Source organism: Ovis canadensis, chromosome 7 (genome assembly GCF_042477335.2).
Source record: "Ovis canadensis isolate MfBH-ARS-UI-01 breed Bighorn chromosome 7, ARS-UI_OviCan_v2, whole genome shotgun sequence".
In the NCBI taxonomy this organism is placed as follows: domain Eukaryota; kingdom Metazoa; phylum Chordata; class Mammalia; order Artiodactyla; family Bovidae; genus Ovis; species Ovis canadensis.
Window position 1 is genome coordinate 32,621,352 of NC_091251.1, and position 20,738 is coordinate 32,642,089.

The 20,738-nt window shown below is 38.1% G+C and overlaps 1 protein-coding gene across 3 annotated transcripts in view; it reads left to right on the forward strand.

Annotated features, from left to right (window-relative positions):
• REC114 (REC114 meiotic recombination protein) overlaps nucleotides 1–20,738 on the forward strand; it is a 183,998-nt gene that overhangs the window by 104,903 nt on the left and 58,357 nt on the right. For 2 of the 3 annotated variants that reach the window (XM_069595593.1, XM_069595594.1), the window contains exon 2: nucleotides 26–115. The exons of the other annotated variant lie outside the window; for it this stretch is intronic. In XM_069595593.1, the coding sequence (XP_069451694.1) occupies nucleotides 26–115 (90 nt within the window). The remainder of the gene's footprint in view (nucleotides 1–25; nucleotides 116–20,738) is intronic. 3 annotated transcript variants of the gene reach the window in all.

The following is a 20,738-nucleotide window of genomic DNA, read 5'->3' on the forward strand; positions in this document are numbered from 1 at the left end:
TACATTTTTCTCTTTCTTTTTCAAGGTTTTTGACTCCAGTGAAGAATCTGGGCATCTTGTTCTCACCATAGTTATATCGGGGCATTTCTTCATTTCCCAAGGACAGACACTGTTGGTAGGTTTTATGCATATAATATGCATATATGGATATATTTCTTTGTAAGCTTTACATTAATTTTGTATCCTTAAGGTTCTTCAGTCTCATTGAAATTTATCAGATTCAACAAATTAAGCATTATTGAATGTTCTATAACAGAAATAAAAAGACATAGTATTTCCTGCCATTAAAGGGATTTTAGGGTTTTCTTGGGAGTCAAAGTGGATCAAAGGGTTAAGATTAATCAATATTATAAAGGATTCTTCATTGGAGAGATTGGGTTGAAGACAGGTTAGATTTATAGAGAAGTGGATGGAGAGTTTTCCAGATAAAGAACATGTGCAGAGGAATTGTTGTTTAGTAACTGACTTGCTCTCAGTTGGTTGTTGTCGGCTTCTGATGGCCTGCTGCTATGCTTCTCATCTTCAAGGCTCTTATCTCCTTTGCAAAACTTCTTGAACCACCAGTGCATCAGGCTAAGTGCGTTGTTGATGTTTCAAGTTGTCTCTATTGCTTTACAACCCATTTTGAACGCAAATGAAAACTTTGCTCAAATTTGCTTTTTGTCTTACATCATTTCTATAGTCTAAAATAAGTAGAAAAAAAACACAAACAATAAGTCACTGAAAAGTGAAAGTTGCTCAGTCGTGTCCGACTCTGCAACACCGTGGACTGTAGCCCGCTGGACTCCTCTGTCCAGGGAATTCTCCAGGCAAGAATACTTCCCTGGTAGCTCAGACAGTAAGGAATCTGCCTACAGTGCAGGAGACCCAGGTTCAATCCCTGGATCAGGAAGATCCCCTGAAGAAGGGAAAGGCCACCCACTCCAGCATTCTTGGCTGGAGAACTCCCTGGACAGAGGAGCCTGGCAGGCCACAGTCTGTGGAGTTGCAAAGAGTCAGACATGACCAAGTGACTAACACTTTCACTTCCACTTCAGTAAGTTATTAGCAAAAAACTTAAAGCAAGAAATGCACGTTAAAATGATGTATAACATAACCACATTTACTTAAGAATGTATTCCAATATCAAATGGCACAGTTCAGCAGTGCAAAACTGCAGTTACTTTTGTACCAACCTAATAATTCCCTGTGCTATACAATAAATCTTTCCTCTTTATCTGTTTTATATATTGTTGTTTTATCTGCTAATCCCAAACTCCTAATTTATCCTCTCATCTTTCCCATTTGGTAACCATGATTTGTTTTCTATGTCTGTGAGTCTGTTTGTAAGTAAGTTCGTTTATATCGTATTTTAGATTCAACATGTAAGTGATTTATGATATTTGATTTGCTTCACTTAGTGTAATAATCTCTAGATTCATCCATGTTGCTGCAGATGGCACAGTTTCACTCTTCCTATGGCTGAGTAATATTCTGTTATGTCTTGGCTGCTATGAACATAGGGGTGCAAGTACTCATTAGTAGAATTGCTAGATCATATGGTTCTATATTTTAGTTTTCTGAGGAAACTCCATACTGTTTTCCATAGTAGTTGCACCAACTTACATTCCCACCAACAGTGCAGGAAGATTCCCTTTACTCCACACTCTCTCTGGCATTTGTTATTTGTTGACTTTTTAATGATGGCCATTCTGACCAGCGTGAAGTGATACTTCATTGTAGTTTGGCTTTGGCATTTCTCTCATAAGTAGTGATGCTGAGCATCTTTTTCACATGTCTGGCTATCTGTTTGTCTTCTTTGGAGAAATGTTTGTTTCTAAATTGGGTCGTTTGGTTTTTTGTTGTTGTTGAGTTATATCATCTGTTGGTATATTTTGGAGATTAAACTCTTTTTGGTCACATCATTTGAAAATGTTTTCTCCCATTCCATAGGTTGTATTGTCATTTTTTAATGCATTGACTCGGTCCCATTGGTTTGTTTTTGTTTTTATTGCCTTAGGAGACTGACCTAAGAAAACACTGCTACGATTTATGTCAGAGAATATTTTGCCTGTGCTCTCTTCTAGGAGTTTTATGGTGTCATATCTGATATTTAAGTCTTTTAATGGCCTTTGTTTTAAAGTCTGTTTTGTCTGGTATGAATATCGCTACCCCTGCTTTCCTGTCACTTCTGTTTGCATGAAATATATCTTTTTCTATTTCCTCACTTTCAATCTATGGGTTTCCTTCATCCTAAAATGGGTCTCTGGTAGGCAACATATTGTAGGTGCTTATTTTATATCCAGCCTGCTATTCTGTATCTTTTATTGGAGCACTTAGTTCATTGAAATTTAAAGTAAGTATTGATGGATATGTATTTACTAACATTTTAAATCTTGTTTTCCAAAAGCTCTAGTTTTATAAAAATGCCTAACATTTAAAATGTTTTTTATTCTGAATACACATAAACACAGACATATCATAGAAAACTTATAGAATAAAATATATAAAGGAAAAATAAAAATCTCCTTGTTTGAAGGTTCATTTTTTTTTAATTGAAGTACAGTTGATTTACAGTATCATGTTAGTCTCAGGTATATGACAAAGTGACTCAGTTATATATATTTTTTTCAGATTATCTTCCCATTATAGGTTATTATAAGATATTGAATGTAGTTCCCTGTGCTGTACAGTAAATCCTTGTTGCTTTTCTGTTTTAAATATGGTAATGTGTATATGTTAATCTCGTGCTCCTAATTTATCCTTCTCTCCCCCTTCACCTTCAGTGACCATAAGTTTGTTGTCTGTGTCTTAGTCTGTGTCTGTTCTGTGAATAAATTCATTTAATTGTCTTTCTCTATCTGACTTACTTCACTTGGTATGATAACTTCTACGTCTATTCATGTTGCTACAAATGGCAAAAATTCATTCTTTTTATGGGCCAAGTAATACCCATTGGGTGTACCGGATCTTTATCCATTCATGTGTTGACGGATGTTTAGGTTGCTTCCACGTCTTGGCTGTTGTAAATAGTGTTGCTATGACCATTGATGTACATACATCTTTTCAAATTAAAGTTTTCATTTTCTCTGGATATATGCCCAGGAGTGTGATTGCTGGATCATATGGTAACTATTTTTAGTTTCTTGAGGAATCTCTATACTGTTTTCCATAGTGGCTGTCCCACTTTACATTCTCACCAACAGTGCAGGAGTGTTCCCTTTTCTCCACATCCTCTACAGATTTATTATTTGTAGATTGAAAGTTTATGTTTGAATTGGTATTTAGAAACAAAATGAGTAGAGAAACAAGATAGTTATTAATTTCCAGTCAAAGAAATTGTATAAGAAAAGAAATGTAAGAGGAGGCTATTACATCATTTAGCTGTGATTGATATCTATATTGACATAATAAATTTGTATAGATATTTACTGACTATGTAGACATAATATATTCATTTAACAAATGTTTATTGAGCAGTTACTGTATGCTTGGCATTGTTCTAGGTGCTAGGGATACAGCAGTGAACAACAAAAACAAAAATCCCTGTCATGATGAAGTGTCATCGTTCTAGTGGGGACAAGCAGTAATAAATAGGTCAAATATATTTAAAAGATAAGAATTTTTAGTGAATCCCTTACACGTTCTGTTATAATATGGCAGCATCCCACAGTTGTATACTGTGACAACTCATCTCGTCACTCTAGTGGAAGATAGCTTTATCTTTGAATGTGAGATGACCTGCAAAGGCATCTTTGTGTTCCTTGTTATTTTTAAAATTCTAGCACTGCTTGGACTTTATAAGCCACGATTAGGGCTTATATCAGTTGCCAGGAGACAAGATTTCTTGTTTAACTTTGAAAGTAGGATATTCCAGATGGTGAACTGATGGATGTCTAGCACAAACTAATTCTCCTTCAGTATCATGGATCTTTGCTGAATGATGACATTAATGCAGTTTGACTTCCTCAGACATAGGGTCCCATCCTACTCTTGTCTCTGCTCCATTCTTTTGCACCAATAGTTGTAGTTGTTACAAACTTTATATCATACTTGGAATGATTTTTGCACAGCAGTAACAAGACCAAGTTTATAAAATTATAAGACATCACTGTTGAGATGTCTACCGTTTGGTACATGTTGCACATATGTGTATAACTTAATATTTTAAAAAGTCTTTAAACACTTTCGAAGGATACCTTTATTAAGTTATAATTTACATAGAGTAAAATTCACTAATTTTAAGTGTTCAGTTTGATGTGTTTTGATGAACATATGTATTTGTATAACCACCACACAGTCATGATATAGGACATTTCAATTAATACAAAAAGTTTCCTTGTGCTTCTTTGTAGTTCGTTCTCTCCGCCCACCATTGGCATCTAGCAAAACCACTGATCTGCTTTCTGTCACCATAGATTTGCCTTTTCTAGAATTTCAGATAAATAAAATCATACAATATGTAGTCCTTTTGTGTCCAGTTTCCTCCACTTAGTGTAATACTTTTGAGGGTCATCCATATCCTTCATTCTTTTCATTACTGAATAGTATTCTCTTATGTGGATAAGCCTAATTTGTTTATCCATTCAATTTTTGATAGACATTGGGTTGTTTCCATTTTTTTACTATTATGAATGATGCTGGTATAAACATTTGCGTACTGCCTTTTGTTTCATTTTTCTTTAGTAAATTCCCAAGAGAGGAACTGTTGCTGGATCTTATGGTACATCTGTGTTTATAAGAAACTGCAAAGCTGTTTTTCAGGGCTGCATTCCTACAAGCAGTGTATGAGGGTTCTGGTTGTTCCATGTCCTCACTGACTCTTGGTATTGTCAAGTTTAACCATTTAACTGTTCTTGTACCTATGTAGTAGTATCTGATGATGCTTTTAATTTTAATTTCCTTAAAGGCTAATGATATTGACCATCTTTTTGTGTGTATGTACCATTTGTGTATTTTATTAAAGTGTCTTGTTTCTTACTCCCATGTTTAATTGAATTGTCTTTTCATATTTGAATTATTTTTTCCTTTTTTCACATTTCTTTTTAAACATTTTTATATTGGAGATAGGTGATTATCAATGTTGTGTTAGTTTCAAGTGTACAGCAAAGTTACTCAATTATACATATATGTTATCTATTCTTTTTTCAGATTCTTTTCCCAGTTTAGGTTGTTATACAATATTGAGCAGCGTCCCCTGTGCTGTGCAGTAGGTGCTTGTTGGTTATCTGTTCTAAGTGCAGTAGTGAGGACAGGCCAATCCCAGACTCCCAATCTGTCTGTCCGTGCCAGAGTTGCCCCTGGCAACAGTAAGTTTGTTCCTAAGTCTGTGAGTATGTTCATGTTTTGTAAACAACTTCACATGTATCATTCGTTTCTTCCACATTCTGCACGTAAGTGATATCATGTGGTGTTTGTCTTTGTCTGGCTTCGCTTAGCACGATTCTCTCCAGGTCCACCATCCATGTTGCTGCAGATAGTGTGGTTTCTTCTTTTAGTGGCTGATTTTCATTCCTTCATTCCGCTGTGTGATATGTTCCACATCCTCTCTCTCTGTCAGGGACTCAGGGGTTGCTTCCTGGTCTTGGCCATTGTAATCAGTGCTGCAGTGAGCATTATGCTGCATGTGATCCTTGCAAACCATGTTCTCTGGATATATGTTCAGGAGTGGGATTGCTAGATCGTTTGGTAGCTCAATTTTTAGTTTCCCAAGGAACCTCCATACTGCTCTTCATAGTGGATATACCAATTTATGTTCTCACCAACGGTGTCAGAGGGTCCCCTTTTCTCCCCACCCTCTCCAGCATTCATTGTTTGTAGATTTTTTGACAGTGGCCATTCTGACTAGTGTGAGGTGATATCTCATGGTAGTTTTGATTTGCATTTCTCAGTTCTTATTCTGATTATAGCTGTTTTATCAGAAATGTGTTCTGCAAATATTTCATCCAGTCTGTGGCTTACCTTTTCATTTCTTAACAGTGTCTTTTGATGAGCCAAAGCCTAAAATTTTAATGAAGTCCTGTTTTATTCTCTTTGTATGCTATGTAAGAAATTTCCATCTACTCTGAAATTGTAATGATATTTTTCTGTGTTTTCTTCTGGAAATTTTATGATTTTAGCCCTTACATTTAGACCTATAACCCATTATGATTTTTTTGTAACATTTCATAACATTAATGTTTATTATTATTTTGTATAGAATCCTTTCTTCTCTTCAATTAAAGCAATATGGTATTGAAAACATTACTGTTATGGAACATAATAATGGATTTTAGGGAACATACTTCTGGAACCTTTGAATTAATTTTTAATATATTGTGAGGGATAAGGGTCTGGGTTAATTTTTTTCACTCATATATAACAATTGTCCCAGCATCATTTGTTGCAAAGTCTGTTTGTCATTGAAATTACCTTGGCACCATTTTTACAAATCAGTTTGCTGTGTATGTGTGGGTCTATTTCTAGACTTTCTTTTCTCTTCTATTGACCTAAATGTCTGTTCTTACTCTAATAACATACTGTCTTGATTACTTTAGCTTTGTTGTAATTTTTGAAATTGGTAGTGTAATTCCTCCGTGTTCTTTCTCTAAGTTGTTCTGTTATTTGCATTTCCATTTAAATTTTGGAGTCGGCCTTCCTGCAAAAAAGCCTGCTGGGTTTTTGATTGGAATTCCTTTGAATCTATAAATCATCTTGGGGAGAACTGACATCTTAATACAGTCTTCTGACCCATGAACATGTTATAACTCTCCATTTATTTATATCTTTTATTTATTCCATTTATTCATAAACTCTCTCGGCAGTGAATTTGTAGTTTCCACAATAGGTCTTAATGACATATTTAGCTAAATTGTCCACAAATACTTTATAGTTAGGTTAAAATAGAATTTTTAAAAATCTGAATATCTAATAATTTGTTGCTAATGAGCAAAAATATATTTGAATTTTTTCATGTTCACCTTATCCTGTGATCTTGCTGAAGTCATTTATTCTTCAGCTTTTTTGTAGGTGTTTTGTAGTTTTTTCTACATAGGTGATCTGTTGTCTAAATAGACAGTTTTACATTCCTCCTTTCAGTCTACATACTCTGCCCACCTCCCTGCTATTTGCCCCCAAGATTGCACTGGCTAGGATATCCATTATGATGCTGAATGGAAATAGTGAGAGTTGATACCCTTGTCTTGTTCCTGTCTTGGGAGAAAAGCATTCAGTCTTCACCAGTAAGTATAGTGTTAGCTGTAGGGTTTTTGGCAGTAACCCTTTATGAGATTGGGGAAGTTACCTTCTGTTTTAGGTTGCTGAGAGTTTTCAATCATGAATAGGGGTTGAATTTTGTTGAATGATGTTTCTGTATCTATTGAGAAGTTTTTTTCCTCTTTTCAGTTCTGTTGTTAAAAACTTTAAAAATATTTAGCTGTTACAGATCAATGTGTATTATAGAAATTTTATTTTTACTTATGTATATGTGTGTATAAAAATAATAACACACATTTTAAAAAACTTTTTGGAAAAAATCTTAATGCTGAGAAAGATTGAAGGCAAAAGAAGAGGGCATCAGAGGATGAGATGGTTAAATAGCATTACCAACTCAATGGACATGAATTGTAGCAAACTCTGGGAGATAGTGAAGGACAGAGAAGGCTGGTGTGCTGCAGTCCATGGAGGGGGTGTTGCAAAGAGTCAGACACAACTTAGCAACTGAACCGCAACATTTGAAAAACATTTTGCCCCTAAATCAAAGGATAGTTTTGTCAGTTTAAGCAGTGTAGTCAGTATTTTCTGGGTTCCACAAGAACCAACACATAGAAGAGGAAACATTTTCAGATTATAGCACATTTCATTTGCAGTTTTGTGTTGGTATTACATTTACATGCCCTCTCTCTTCATACTAATCTGGATTGTGATATATTTTTAGAATTTTTCCCATAAAAGGTAGGGGCAGGATAGCCATGGAAAGTTTTAGCCACTTCCTTTTTAGTATGAGAATCTAATTATTGGCATGGATTAAAATGCACTGTATTTATGCTATCAAATTTTGTAGAAGCTGCACAACTCCTCCCCCCAAAAAAGTACAAACTCACTTTTTTCAGAAAGATTAATTGCTCAGGCCCGGTAACAGCTCCCTCTGTGATGTTATTTTATCGAAATCCAAACAGGCTTTGAGTTCTCTGCTTGGACTTGGGCAGCTATTTAGATTTGATTTCCCTTAAACTTCATAGTTCTTTGCCACCTCCTGTGAGGTCCATGGGAACTTAATGCTTCAGATTAAACTGTAGCTTGGTACAGTAGTACCATAGGTTTCCATTTTGCCTGTTAAATTAGCACCTGCATCCATGTAAGAACATTATTGCCAAAAAGCTCCATTCAGAACCACCACTAGGCCATTCTGTTGTTATTTATTTCAAAGGGTTGGTACAGCCAAAGGGCTGGGAGACATTGGCTGCATCTCCAGTCTACCATGGCCCAAGTTCAACTGGATTCCCCTTTCCAGTCAGTCTTGGATTTTGAACAGATTCTCTCTTATATATTGTGGGCTTTTAAACTTTGTTTTTAATCCTGATAAAATACACACACATGAAACTTAACATCTTGACCATTGTTAAGTATACATGAAGTACATTCACGTTTTGTGCAGTCATCGCCAATTCAGAATATCTCCAGAATTCATCTTGAAAAACTGAAACTCTGTACTCATTAAATAACTCCTATCGCCTCTCTCCCAGCTTAGCCCCTGGCAACAGACAGGCTACTTTCTGTCTCTGAATGTGACTACTTTAGTTACCTCATGTATGTAGAATCATACCGTGTTTGTCTTTTTGTGACTGGCTTATGTCACTGAGTACAGTGTCCTCAAGATTCATTTAGTTAAAGTGTGTGTCAGAATTTCCTTCTTTCTTAAGGCTGAATACTGTTCCGTTGCATGTATATACCATGTGCTGTTTATCCATTCTTCTGTTGATGGACACTAGGTTTGTTTCCACCCTTTGCCTATTGTGAGTAATGCTGCTATGAACATGGGTGTTTAAATATCTCTTTGAGACTCTGATTTCGATTCTTTTGGGTATATACCCAGAAGGGTTAATGGAACATAGAGTAATTCTATTTTTTGAGGAACTACCATACTTTTTTCCCACAGTGGCTACCCTATTTTACACTCCCATCAAGAGTGCACAAAGGTTCCAGTATCTCTACATCCTCACTTATGGTTGTTCTTTTCTTTTTTTTTTTTAATTGTAGTATATAATTGACATATACCATTATTAGTTTCAGGCATACAGTGGTTCGATATTTTGTACCTTGCAAAATGATCACCACAATAATCTAGTTAACATCCATCACCTTCCATAGTTAACAAATTTTTTTTCTTATGACGAGAACTTGTAAGATCTGTTCTCTTATAGCAACTTTTGAATATGCAGTATAGCACACATCTTCCTTAATATGTGATTATGTCCTGATAAACCCATCATAAATGTAATATATTCATTCAAAAATTGATTTAATCACCTAGCCTACTAAACATTATGGCTTAGCCTTGTTGTTGTTGTTCAGTCACTCAGTCATTCCAACTCTTTGTGACCCCATGGACTGAAGCACACCAGGCTTCCCTGCCCTTCGCCATCTCCTGTAGCTTGCTTAAACTGACGTCCATTGAGTCAGTGATGCCATCTAACCATCTCATCCTCTGTTGCCTCTTCTCCTGCCTTCAGTCTTTCCCAGCGTTGGTCTTACCCAGTGAATTGGCTCTTTGCATCAGGTGGCCAAAGTATTGGAGCTTCAACATCAGTGCTTCCAATAAATATTCAGGGTTTAGGAATGACTGGTTTGATCTCCTTGCTGTCCAAGGGACTCTCAAGAGTCTTCTCCACACAGTTTGAAAGCATCGATTATTTGGCACTCAGCCTTCTTTATGGTCCTACTCTCACATCCATATACAACTACTGGAAAAACCATAGTTTTGACTATATGGACCTTTGTCAGCAAAGTAATGTCTCTGCTTTTTAATATGCTGTCTAGGTTTGTCATATTTTTTCTTCCAAGGAGTCATAGCTTTCTTCCAAGGAGCAAGGATCTTTTAATTTCAGTAGCTTAGCCTAGCCTATGGGAGAAGGCAAGGGCACCCCACTCCAGTGGATTTTCTTGCCTGGAAAATCCCATGGAAGGAGGAGCCTGGTAGGCTGCAGTCCATGGGGTCGCTAAGAGTCAGTCATGACTGAGTGACTTCACTTTCACTTTTCACTTTGATGCATTGGAGAAGGAAATGGCAACCCACTCCATTGTTCTTGCCTGGAGAATCCCAGGGATGAGGGAGCCTGGTGGGCTGCCATCTATGGGGTCACACAGAGTCAGACATGACTGAAGCGACTTAGCAGCAGCAGCGCCTAGCCTATCTTAAATGTACTGAGAACATTTACATTTGCCTACAGCTTACTCCTTGGCTAAGGCGAGCTCAGGGAGGCAGCTTACTCCTTGGAAGGAAAGTTATGACCAACCTAGACAGCATATTGAAAAGCAGAGACATTACTTTGCCAACAAAGGTCCATGTAGTCAAGTCTATGGTTTTTCCAGTGGTCATGTATGGATGTGAGAGTTGGACTGTGAAGAAAGCTGAGCACTGAAGAATTGATGCTTTTGAACTGTGGTGTTGGAGAAGACTCTTGAGAGTCCCTTGGACTGCAAGGAGATCCAACCAGTCCATTCTAAAGGAGATCAGCCCTGGGTGTTCTTTGGAAGGACTGATGCTAAAGCTGAAACTCCAGTACTTTGGCCACCTCATGTGAAGAGTTGACTCATTGGAAAAGACTCTGATGCTAGGAGGGATTGGGGGCAGGAGGAGAAGGGAACGACCGAGGATGAGATGGCTGGATGGCATCACCGACTCAATGGATATGAGTTTGAGTGAACTCTGGGAGATGGTGATGGACAGGGAGGCCTGGTGTGCTGCGATTCATGGGGTCGCAGAGTCAGACAAGAATGAGTGACTGAACCAAACTGAACAGCTTGTGAAAATCATCTAACACAAAGCGTATTTTGTAAAGTGTTGAATATCTCATGTAATTTATTGAATTCTGCACTGAAAGTGAAAAACAGAATGATTTTAAGTGTATTGGTTGTTTATCCTCATAATCAAGTAGTATTTGGGGGAGCTACAGCTCACTGTCGCTGCCAGGCATCACGAGAGAGTACTGTATAGCATATTGATAGCATGGGGGGAAAGATCAAAATTCAAAGTAGTTTTACTGGATTTATATTGCTTTTGTACCATCATAAAGTCAAATTGTTAAACTGAATCATCATAAGTTGGCAACTGTCTGTATTATTAACTATAGTCACCTTGGTATACCTTACATCCCCAGGACTTCAGTTTAGTTCAGTTGCTCAGTTGTGTCCATCTCTTTGTGACCCCATGGACTGCAGCACGCCAGGCCTCCTTGTCCATCACCAACTCCCAGAGTTTACTCAAACTCACGTCGATTGAGTCAGTGATGCCATCCAACTATCTCATCCTCTGTCGTCCCCTTCTCCTCCTGCCTTCAATCTTTCCCAGCATCAGGGTCTTTTCAGATGAATCAGTTCTTCGCATCAGGTGCCCAGAGTATTGGAGTTTCAGCTTCAACATCAGTCAGCATCCCCAGGACTTACTTATTTTATAACAAGAAGTTTGAGTCTTTTGATCCCTTTTACCATTTCTCCCACTCCTGACCCCAACCCTGACAATTGCTAATTTAGTTGCTGTATCTATAAGCTTGTTCCTTTGTTTTTATTTTTAGATTCCATGTATAAGTAAGATCATACAGTATTTGTCTTGGTCTGAATTAATTCACTTAGCATGATGCCCTCAAGGTGCTTTCACGTTGGCAGGTGACAAGATTTCATTTTTTTATGGACTGAATAATAGTCCATTGTATATGTAAACCACATCTTCTTTATTCATTCATTGATGGCACTTGAGGTTGTTTCCATATCTTGGCTGTTAAAAATGATGCTGCAGTGAACATGGGGTACATATAGTTTTTTCAAGATAGAATTTTAATTTTCTTCAAATAAGTACTTTGTGGGATTGCTAAAGCATATGGTTCTGTTTTTAATCTTTAATTTAAAAGTTGTATTTTTAGATTTTTGAGGAACTTCCGTAGTGTTTTCCTCATCAGTTCACACTTTCACCAACAGTGCACAAAGGTTTCCTTTTCTCCACATCATTGCTAATACTTGTTATTTCTTGGCTTTTTCATTATAGACATTCTAACAGGTATGAGTTGATACCTTATTGTGATTTTAATTTGCATTTTCCTAATGATAAAATCACTGCAGATGGTGATTGCAGCCATGAAATTAAAAGATGCTTACTCCTTGGAAGAAAAGTTATGACCAACCTAGCTAGTATATTCAAAAGCAGAGACATTACTTTGCCAACTAAGGTCCATCTAGTCAAGGCTGTGGTTTTTCCTGTGGTCATGTATGGATGTGAGAGTTGGACTGTGAAGAAGGCTGAGCACCAAAGAATTGATGCTTTTGAACTGTGGTGTTGGAGAAGACTCTTGAGAGTCCCTTGGACTGCAAGGAGATCCAACCAGTCCATTCTGAAGGAGATCAGCCCTGGGATTTCTTTGGAGGGAATGATGCTAAAGCTGAAACTCCAGCACTTTGGCCACCTCATGTGAAGAGTTGACTCATTGGAAAAGACTCTGATGCTGGGAGGGATTAGGGGCAGGAGGAGAAGGGGATGACCGAGGATGAGATGGCTGGATGGCATCACTGACTCAATGGATGTGAGTCTGAGTGAACTCCGGGAGATGGTGATGGACAGGGAGGCCTGGAATGCTGCGATTCATGAGGTCGCAAAGAGTCGGACATGACTGAGTGACTGAACTGAACTAACTGAATGATAAGTGATGTTGAGCATCTTTTAATATGCCTGCTGGCCATCTGTATGTCCTCTTGGGAAATATTTCTGTTCAGATCTCTGCTTATTTCTTAATTAGATTGTTTGGGGTTTTTTGCTATTGAGTTGTAGGAGTTCTTTATGTTTGGGTATTAACCTTCATCAGATATATGATTTGCAAATATTTTCTCCTGTTAGTATGTTACCTTTTCATTTTGTTGATGGTTTCCTTTGTTATGAAGAAGCTTTTTAGTTTGATGATGTAGCCCTCCTTGTTTATTTTTACTTTTGTTGCTTTTGCTTTTGATGTCAGATTCAAAAAATTATCACCAAGACCTTTGTCAAGGAGCTTACTATAAATATCTGTTTTCTTCTTAGAGTTTTATGGTATCAGGCTTATATTCAAGTCTTTAATCCATTTTAAGTTATTTTTTGTTTATGGTGTAAGATAATGGTCCAGTTTCATTCTTTTCCATGTGGCTGTCCAGTTTTCCCAACATCATTTATTAAGGGACTGTCCTTTCCCCATTGTGTATGCTTGGCTCATTTGTGGTAAATTAGTTGATTGTATATGCTGGGTTTGTTTCTGAGCTTACTATTCTGTTTCATTGATCTATGTATCTTTTTTATGCCAATATCATACTGTTTAATTATTATAGCTTTGTAATATAGTTCAAAATCAGGGTACATGGTGCCTCTAGCTTTGACCTTCTTTCTCAAGATTGCTTTGGCTATTCAGGGTATTTTGTGGTTTCATTAAAATTTGGAGATTGTTTGTTCAACTTACGTAAAAAGTGCCACTAGAATTTTGATAGGGATTGCATTGAATATGTAGATTGCTTTGGGTACTGTGGACATTTTAACACTTAGTTCTTCCAATCCATGAGCATGGACTCTTTCCATTTATTTGTGTCTTCTTTTTCATTATGTCTTACAGTTTTCAGTATACATGTCTTTAACCTCCTTGGTTAAATTTATTCCTAGGTATTTTATTGTTTTTGATGCAATTGTAAGTGAGTTTTATAATTTCTCTTTCTGGTAGTTTATTATTAGCATATAGAAATGCAGCAGATTTTTATATGCTGATATTGTATCCCCTAGCTTTATTGGATTAATTTGTTAGTCCTAACAGTTTTTTGGTGGAGTCTTGAGGGTTTTCTGTATAATATCATGTCATCTGCAAACAGAGGTAATTTTACTTCTTCCTTTCCAAGATGAATGCCTTTTTCTTTTTGTTGCCTAACTGATCTGGCTAGGACTTCCACTACAATAAGTCCCCTGCATATGGACCTTCAAGTTGTGAACTTCCAAAGATGCACATATGTGTTCCATCAACATCAGGTATGAGTGAAATTGTAGCTTGCCCCGCCCCCATCTCCTAGAGCTGAGGATCCTTCAGCCCTACCATCTCCCACCTCCTCTCATTCCTCCAGTCAGTAACTCTTCTTGCCTGTTCACTTGATGCTAGCCCCTGTGCCAGCTGTTGTACTGTACTGCTGTACTTTTCAATGTACTATAAGATTAAATTTTTTTTAATTTTTGTGGTTTTTTTATGTATTATTTCAGTGAAAACTATTTTAAACCTATTATAGTGCAATACTATTGAGCTGATTGTGTTAGTTGGGTATCTAGGCTAATGTTGTTGGACTTACAAAGGTACTCTCAGAACAGAATGTGTTCATAAGTAGGGGACTTACTATACTCTGTTGAATAAAAGTGGCTATAGAGCGGGCACCCTGTGTTGTTCCTAACCTTAGATGTAAAGTTTTCAGCTTTTATCATTGAGTGTGATGTTAGCTGTGGGTTTGTTATATTTGCCCTTTATTATGTTGAAGAATATTCTTTCTATACCCACTTCGTTGAGAGTTTTTTTTTTAAGTCATAAATGGATGTTGAATTTTGTCAAATACTTCTTCTGGATATGTTAAGATGATCTGTTGATTTTTATCCTTCATTTTAATGTGGTGTATCACATTGCTTTGCAGATGTTGAACCATCCTTGCATCCCTAAAATAAATCCCTCTTGATTGTGATGTATGATCCTTTTAACATATTATTGAATTAGGCTTGCTAATGTTTTGTGGAGGATGTTTACATCTCCATTCATCGGGGATAGTAGCCTGTGATTTTCCTGTCTTGTGGCATCCTTGTCTGGTTTTGGTAGCAGGATAGTGCTAGCCTCATAAAATGAGTCTGCAAATGTTGCTGTTTGATTTTTGGAACCTCTTCTATTTTCTGGAAGACTTTGAGAAGGTTTGAAATTAATTCTTTAAATGTTTGATAGAATTCACCAGTGAAGCCATCTGATCCTGATGGATTATTTTTTGAGCGGTTTTTAATTACTGGTTTGATCTCACTAGTAGCTGATTCGTTTAGGTTTTCTGTTTTTCATGACTCAGTATTGGTAGGTTGTCTAGGAATTCTCGTCTAGGTTGCCCAGGTTGTTGGCGTCTAATTGTGCGTTACATTGCTCAGATGTGGTTCTTATGACCCTTTGTATCTCCCTGGTGTCAGGTGTCTCTTCTTTCATTTCTCATTTTCTTTGAGTCTTCTTTTTCTTGTTGAGTGTTGAAGCCAGCTACAGGTTTGTTGATTTTGTGTATCTTTTCAAAGAACCAGCTCTTAGTTTCATTGATATTTTTTCCTGTTGTCTTCTCAGTCTCCCCTTTTTCAGTTATTTTTAACAGTAGCCATTATAATGGGTGTAAGGTCATACCTCATTGCATTTCCTTAATAATTGGTGATATTGAACATCTTTTCATTTGCTAGCTTGCAATTCATTTATCTTCTTAGGAGAAACGTTTATTCTGATCTTTGCCTGTTTTCTGATTGGGTTTTTGTTATTGTTGAACTAACTGTGGGATTAAGTTTTTAAAACTACGATACGTCTCCAAACATACACACACACACACACAGTTAAGCTGGTGAATGCAGGTGTTTTTTATTTTTGTTTTTTGCTAGGTTCCACATGATTTTCTTCTTCTTTCAGCTTGCATTGAGGGCAGGATGAGCCCTGTAAGCCTTTTTAAGGCTAGGGATGTGGAGGTGTGGCTTTTCTGGGGCACAGGGTTCTGTACCGTGCTCATGCAGCCACCCTTAAGTATAAGATTGCTCTTGCCACCTGCTTCTTCGCTACCCTCTCAGTCCTGCTTGGCTCCTCCTGTCCAGGTGCTAGAGTTGCTGATCATAGTGAACTTACCCTTCAGTGAGCTGCCATCTGTTTCCTTTCTCTCAAACCCTTTTTTTTTTAATGTGGACTTCATAACTTCTTTTGGAATAGTTCTCTACATTTAAAACCATATTCTGGACTTCCCTGGTGGTCCAGTGGCAAAGAATTTACCTGCCAATGGAGGGACATGGGTTCGATCCCTGGTCCAGGAATATCCCACATTCCATGGGGCAGCTAAGCCCGTGCACAACTACTGAAGCCTGTGCACCCAGTTGCCCATGCCCCGCAACAAGAGAAGCCACCCCAGTGAAAAGCCTGTGCACCACAGCCAGAGAGTAGTCTCCACTCGCCACAACTAGAGAAAGCCCATGCGCAGCCTTGAAGACCCGGCACAGCTAAACAGATAAATAATAAATAAAATTTAAAAAACCTATTCTGTTTACAATTATAAATCTATAAGGATCTGCCTTTTATCAGCATCTCCCTTCTCAACTCAGAAGTTGCAGAATCCAGAGTCTTAAGCTAAGGTTCTTAAAGATAGCCAAAGTGAAAGTCACTCAGTCATGTCCAGCTGTTTGCGAACCCATGGACTATACAGTCCGTGGAATTCTCCAGACCAGATTGGAGTGGGTAGCCTTTCCCTTCTCCAGGGGATCGTCCCAACCCAGGTATTGAATCCAGGTCTCCCACATTGCAGGCGGTTTCTTTACCAGCTGAAACACAAGGGAAGCCCAAGAATACTGGAGTGGGTAGCCTATCCCTTCTCCAGGGGATCTTCCCGACCAAGGAATTGAACTGGGGTCTCCTTCACTGCAGGCTGATTCTTTACCTACTGAGCTATCAGGGAAGCAAAGATAGCCAAATGGGGGAAATTATTCTCTAATACTTACTTTAGCCTCTGTTTCCAGGCATTCCCTTTTATCTCAGTTGGTTCTGATCCAGCCCAAGTGTCTTCACCTAAACAAAATTATGTCTGTAACAAGAAGTTAAATGGCCTTGAGACAATTTTAATTCTATTTTCTTGGGAAATACAGGTCATCCTGGAAATGGGGTTCATAGTTTTTGGTTTGTCTTACTTTTCACATTCAGCTAAAATATTCTTCCCAAAGGAATAGATTGTTAACCAGTGAAAATGTTATATTCCTATTTAAGTGAGCTCTGGAACTGTCAAACATTAATTTTAACTCAGTTAATATTACAAAATATTTGTCCAATCTCTTTAACAAGTGGTGCTTGGAAAACTGGTCAACCACTTGTAAAAGAATGAAACTAGAACACTTTCTAACACCATATACAAAAATAAACTCAAAATGATTAAAGATCTAAATGTAAGACCAGAAACTATAAAGCTCCTAGAGGAAAACAAAGGCAAAACACTCTGACATAAATCACAACAGGATCCTCTATGACCCACCTCCCAGAGTAATGGAAATAAAAGCAAAAATAAACAAATAGGGCCTAATTAAACTTGAAAGCTTTTGCACAACGAAGGAAACTATAAGCAAGGCGAAAAGACAGCCTTCAGTATGGGAGAAAATAATAGCAAACAAAGAAACTGACAAAGAATTAATCTCAAAAATATACAAGCAGCTCATGCAGCTCAATTCCAGAAAAATAAACGACCCAATCAAAAAATGGGCCAAAGAACTAAACAGACATTTCTCCAAAGAAGACATACAGATGGCTAACAAACACATGAAAAGATGCTCAACATCACTCATTATCAGAGAAATGCAAATCAAAAGCACAATGAGGTACCATCTCACGCCAGTCAGAATGGCTGCTATCAAAAAGTCTACAAACAATAAATGCTGGAGAGGGTACAGAGAAAAGGGAACCCTCTTACACTGTTGGTGGGAATGCAAACTAGTACAGCCACTATGGAGAACAGTGTGGAGATTCCTTAAAAAACTGGAAATAGAACTGCCATATGACTCAGCAATCCCACTTCTGGGCATATACACCGAAGAAACCAGAATTGAAAGAGACACGTGTACCCCAGTGTTCATTGCAGCACTGTTTATAATAGCCAGGACACGGAAGCAACCTAGATGTCCATCAGCAGATGAATGGATAAGAAAGCTGTGCTACATACACACAATGGAATATTACTCAGCTATTTAAAAGAATGCATTTGAATCAGTTCTAATGAGGTGGATGAAACTGGAGCCGATTATACAGAGTGAAGTAAGTCAGAAAGAAAAACACCAAAACAGTATATTAACACATATATATGGAATTTAGAAAGATGGTAATGATGACCCTATATGCGAGATGGCAAAAGAGACACAGATGTAAAGGACAGACTTTTAGACTCTGTAGGAGAAGGCGAGGGTGGGATGGTTTGAGAGAATACCACTGAAACGTATATTACCATATGGAAAGAGATCGCCAGTCCAGATTCGATGCATGAGACGGGGTGCTCAGAGCCGGTGCACTGGGATGACCCTGAGGGATGGGATGGGGAGGGAGGTGGGAGGGGGGTTCAGGATGGGGAGCACATGTGCACCCGTGGCTGATTCATGTCAATGTATGGCAAAAACCACTACAATACTGTAAAGTAATTAGCCTCCAATTAAGATAAATAAATTAATTTTAAAAAATATTTGTCCAAATCACAGTCTTAATTTCAAAGTTTCCTGAGAGGAAAAATTTGGCACAAACTTTTAAAATCAATTAAATTCTTTAAATTAGAACCAGTCTTTGGTCACTTCTTCAGGAAGGATCAAGGAAGACGAAGTCCTCCCTAATTTTATTATTACCCACGTCTCACTTTTAAAACTACTGGCATCAATACCAGGTTTTTGTGTGTTACTTCTCCTGCAGAAAGAGTTGGGCTAGCAAGAGTTAATAAAGCATTTTGCTGCTCTGTTTTTGTACTTTCCCCCATTAAATACATTTCAGCTCTTATGCATTCCTGGTCTGAAGAGTTGCTGACTACCCATCCCAGAGCCGTGTGAGAGCGAATCTCCTCCACATCCCCTGGCTTTTCAGCTTCCTTTGGGGATCTGTGATCATCCTCCCCACCTTAGTGAGGTGCCAGGTGAATTAGGCCTTAGACTATCTTGTCTTTCCTCTTTTCGATTATTCATTGGGCTCAACTTTTCAGAGGTAAAGAGAACAGTCTGTGAACGCCACTCCATGAGTACTGCAGGGAAAAACTCACATAAGTGCTCTCATCTGTCTTGTCTCCACCCATATTTTCTTCACTTGTCTTCCCAATATTCCTTCCAAACTTTAAACGAGGGTGGTGGTATGTCTGCCAGTCCAGTCTCACTTCTGATGCCAACTGATGTATTTCAGATGAATGGAGGGAAAAAGCACATTCATACATAGTGGAGTTACATTAATTTCCTTAATTAATTGGCAAAGGCAGTAGAATCTTATTAAAAGCAAGGTGACCACTCATGGCAGCAGTAGATACAGTGAATCTCAGCAGAACATTCCCTGACCCTGTTGTCTGATGACACCATTTTTGCCAGGCTCTGGAAAAACCTCTTTTTTCCTAAGCCATAGCCTTTTTATACTTGGGATTCATGTTGATGTTCAGTCACCAAGTCATGATCAACTCTTTGCAACCCCGTGGACTATAGCATTCCAGGCTCCTCTGTCCTCCACTATCTCTTGGATTTTGTTCAAATTCATGTCCATTGAGTCAGTGATGCTATCTATCCATGAGGTGGCCAAAGTATTGGAGCTTTAGCAACAGTCCTTCCAGTGAATATTCAGGGTTGATTTCCTTTAGGATTGACTGGTTTGATCTTCCTGCAGTCCAAGGGACTCTCAAGAGTCTTCTCTAACACCACAGTTTGAAAGCATCAATTCTTTCGGCTCAGCCTTCTTTATGGTCCAACTCTCACATCTGTACATGACTACTGGAAAAACCACAGCTTTGACTATACGGACTTTTGTTGGCAAAGTGATGTCTCTGATTTTTAATACCCTGTCTAGGTTCATCGTAGCTCTCCTTCCAGTGAGCAAGCGTCTTTTAATTTCGTGGCTGCAGTCACCATCTGCAGTGATTTTGGAGCCCAAGAAAATAAAACCTGTCACTTCTTCCATTTTTTACCCTTCTATTTGCCATGAAGTGATGGGACCAGATGCCATGATCTTAGTTTTTTAATGTTGAGTTTTAAGCCAGCTTTGTCACTCTCTTCTTTCACCTTTATCAAACAACTCTTTAGTTCCTCTTTGCTTTCTGCCATTAAAGAGGGATCATCTGCATGTCTGAGGTTGTTAATATTTCTCCCAGCAGTCTTGATTCCAGCTTGCGATTCATCCAGCCCAGCATTTTGCATGGTGTACTCTGCATATAAGTTAAATAAGCAGGGTGACATTATACAGCCTTGATGTACTCCTTTCCCGATTTGGAACCAGTCAGTTGTTCATGTCCAGTTCTAACTGTTGTTTCTTGACCTGCGTACAGGTTTCTCAGGAGGTCCATCTAGTACTCCCATCTGTTTAAACATTTTCCACTGTTTGTTTTGATCCACATAGTCAAGGGCCTTACCGCAGTCAGTGGAGCAGAGGTAGATATTTATGTGGGGCTCTTGCTTTCTTCATGATCCAATGAGTGTTGGCTATTTAATTTCTCTGCCTCTTGGAAACCCAGCTTGTACATCTGGAAGTTCTTAGTTCACATACTGCTGAAGCCTAACTTGAAGGATTTTGAGCATAACTTTGCTAGCATGTGAAATGAGAACAATT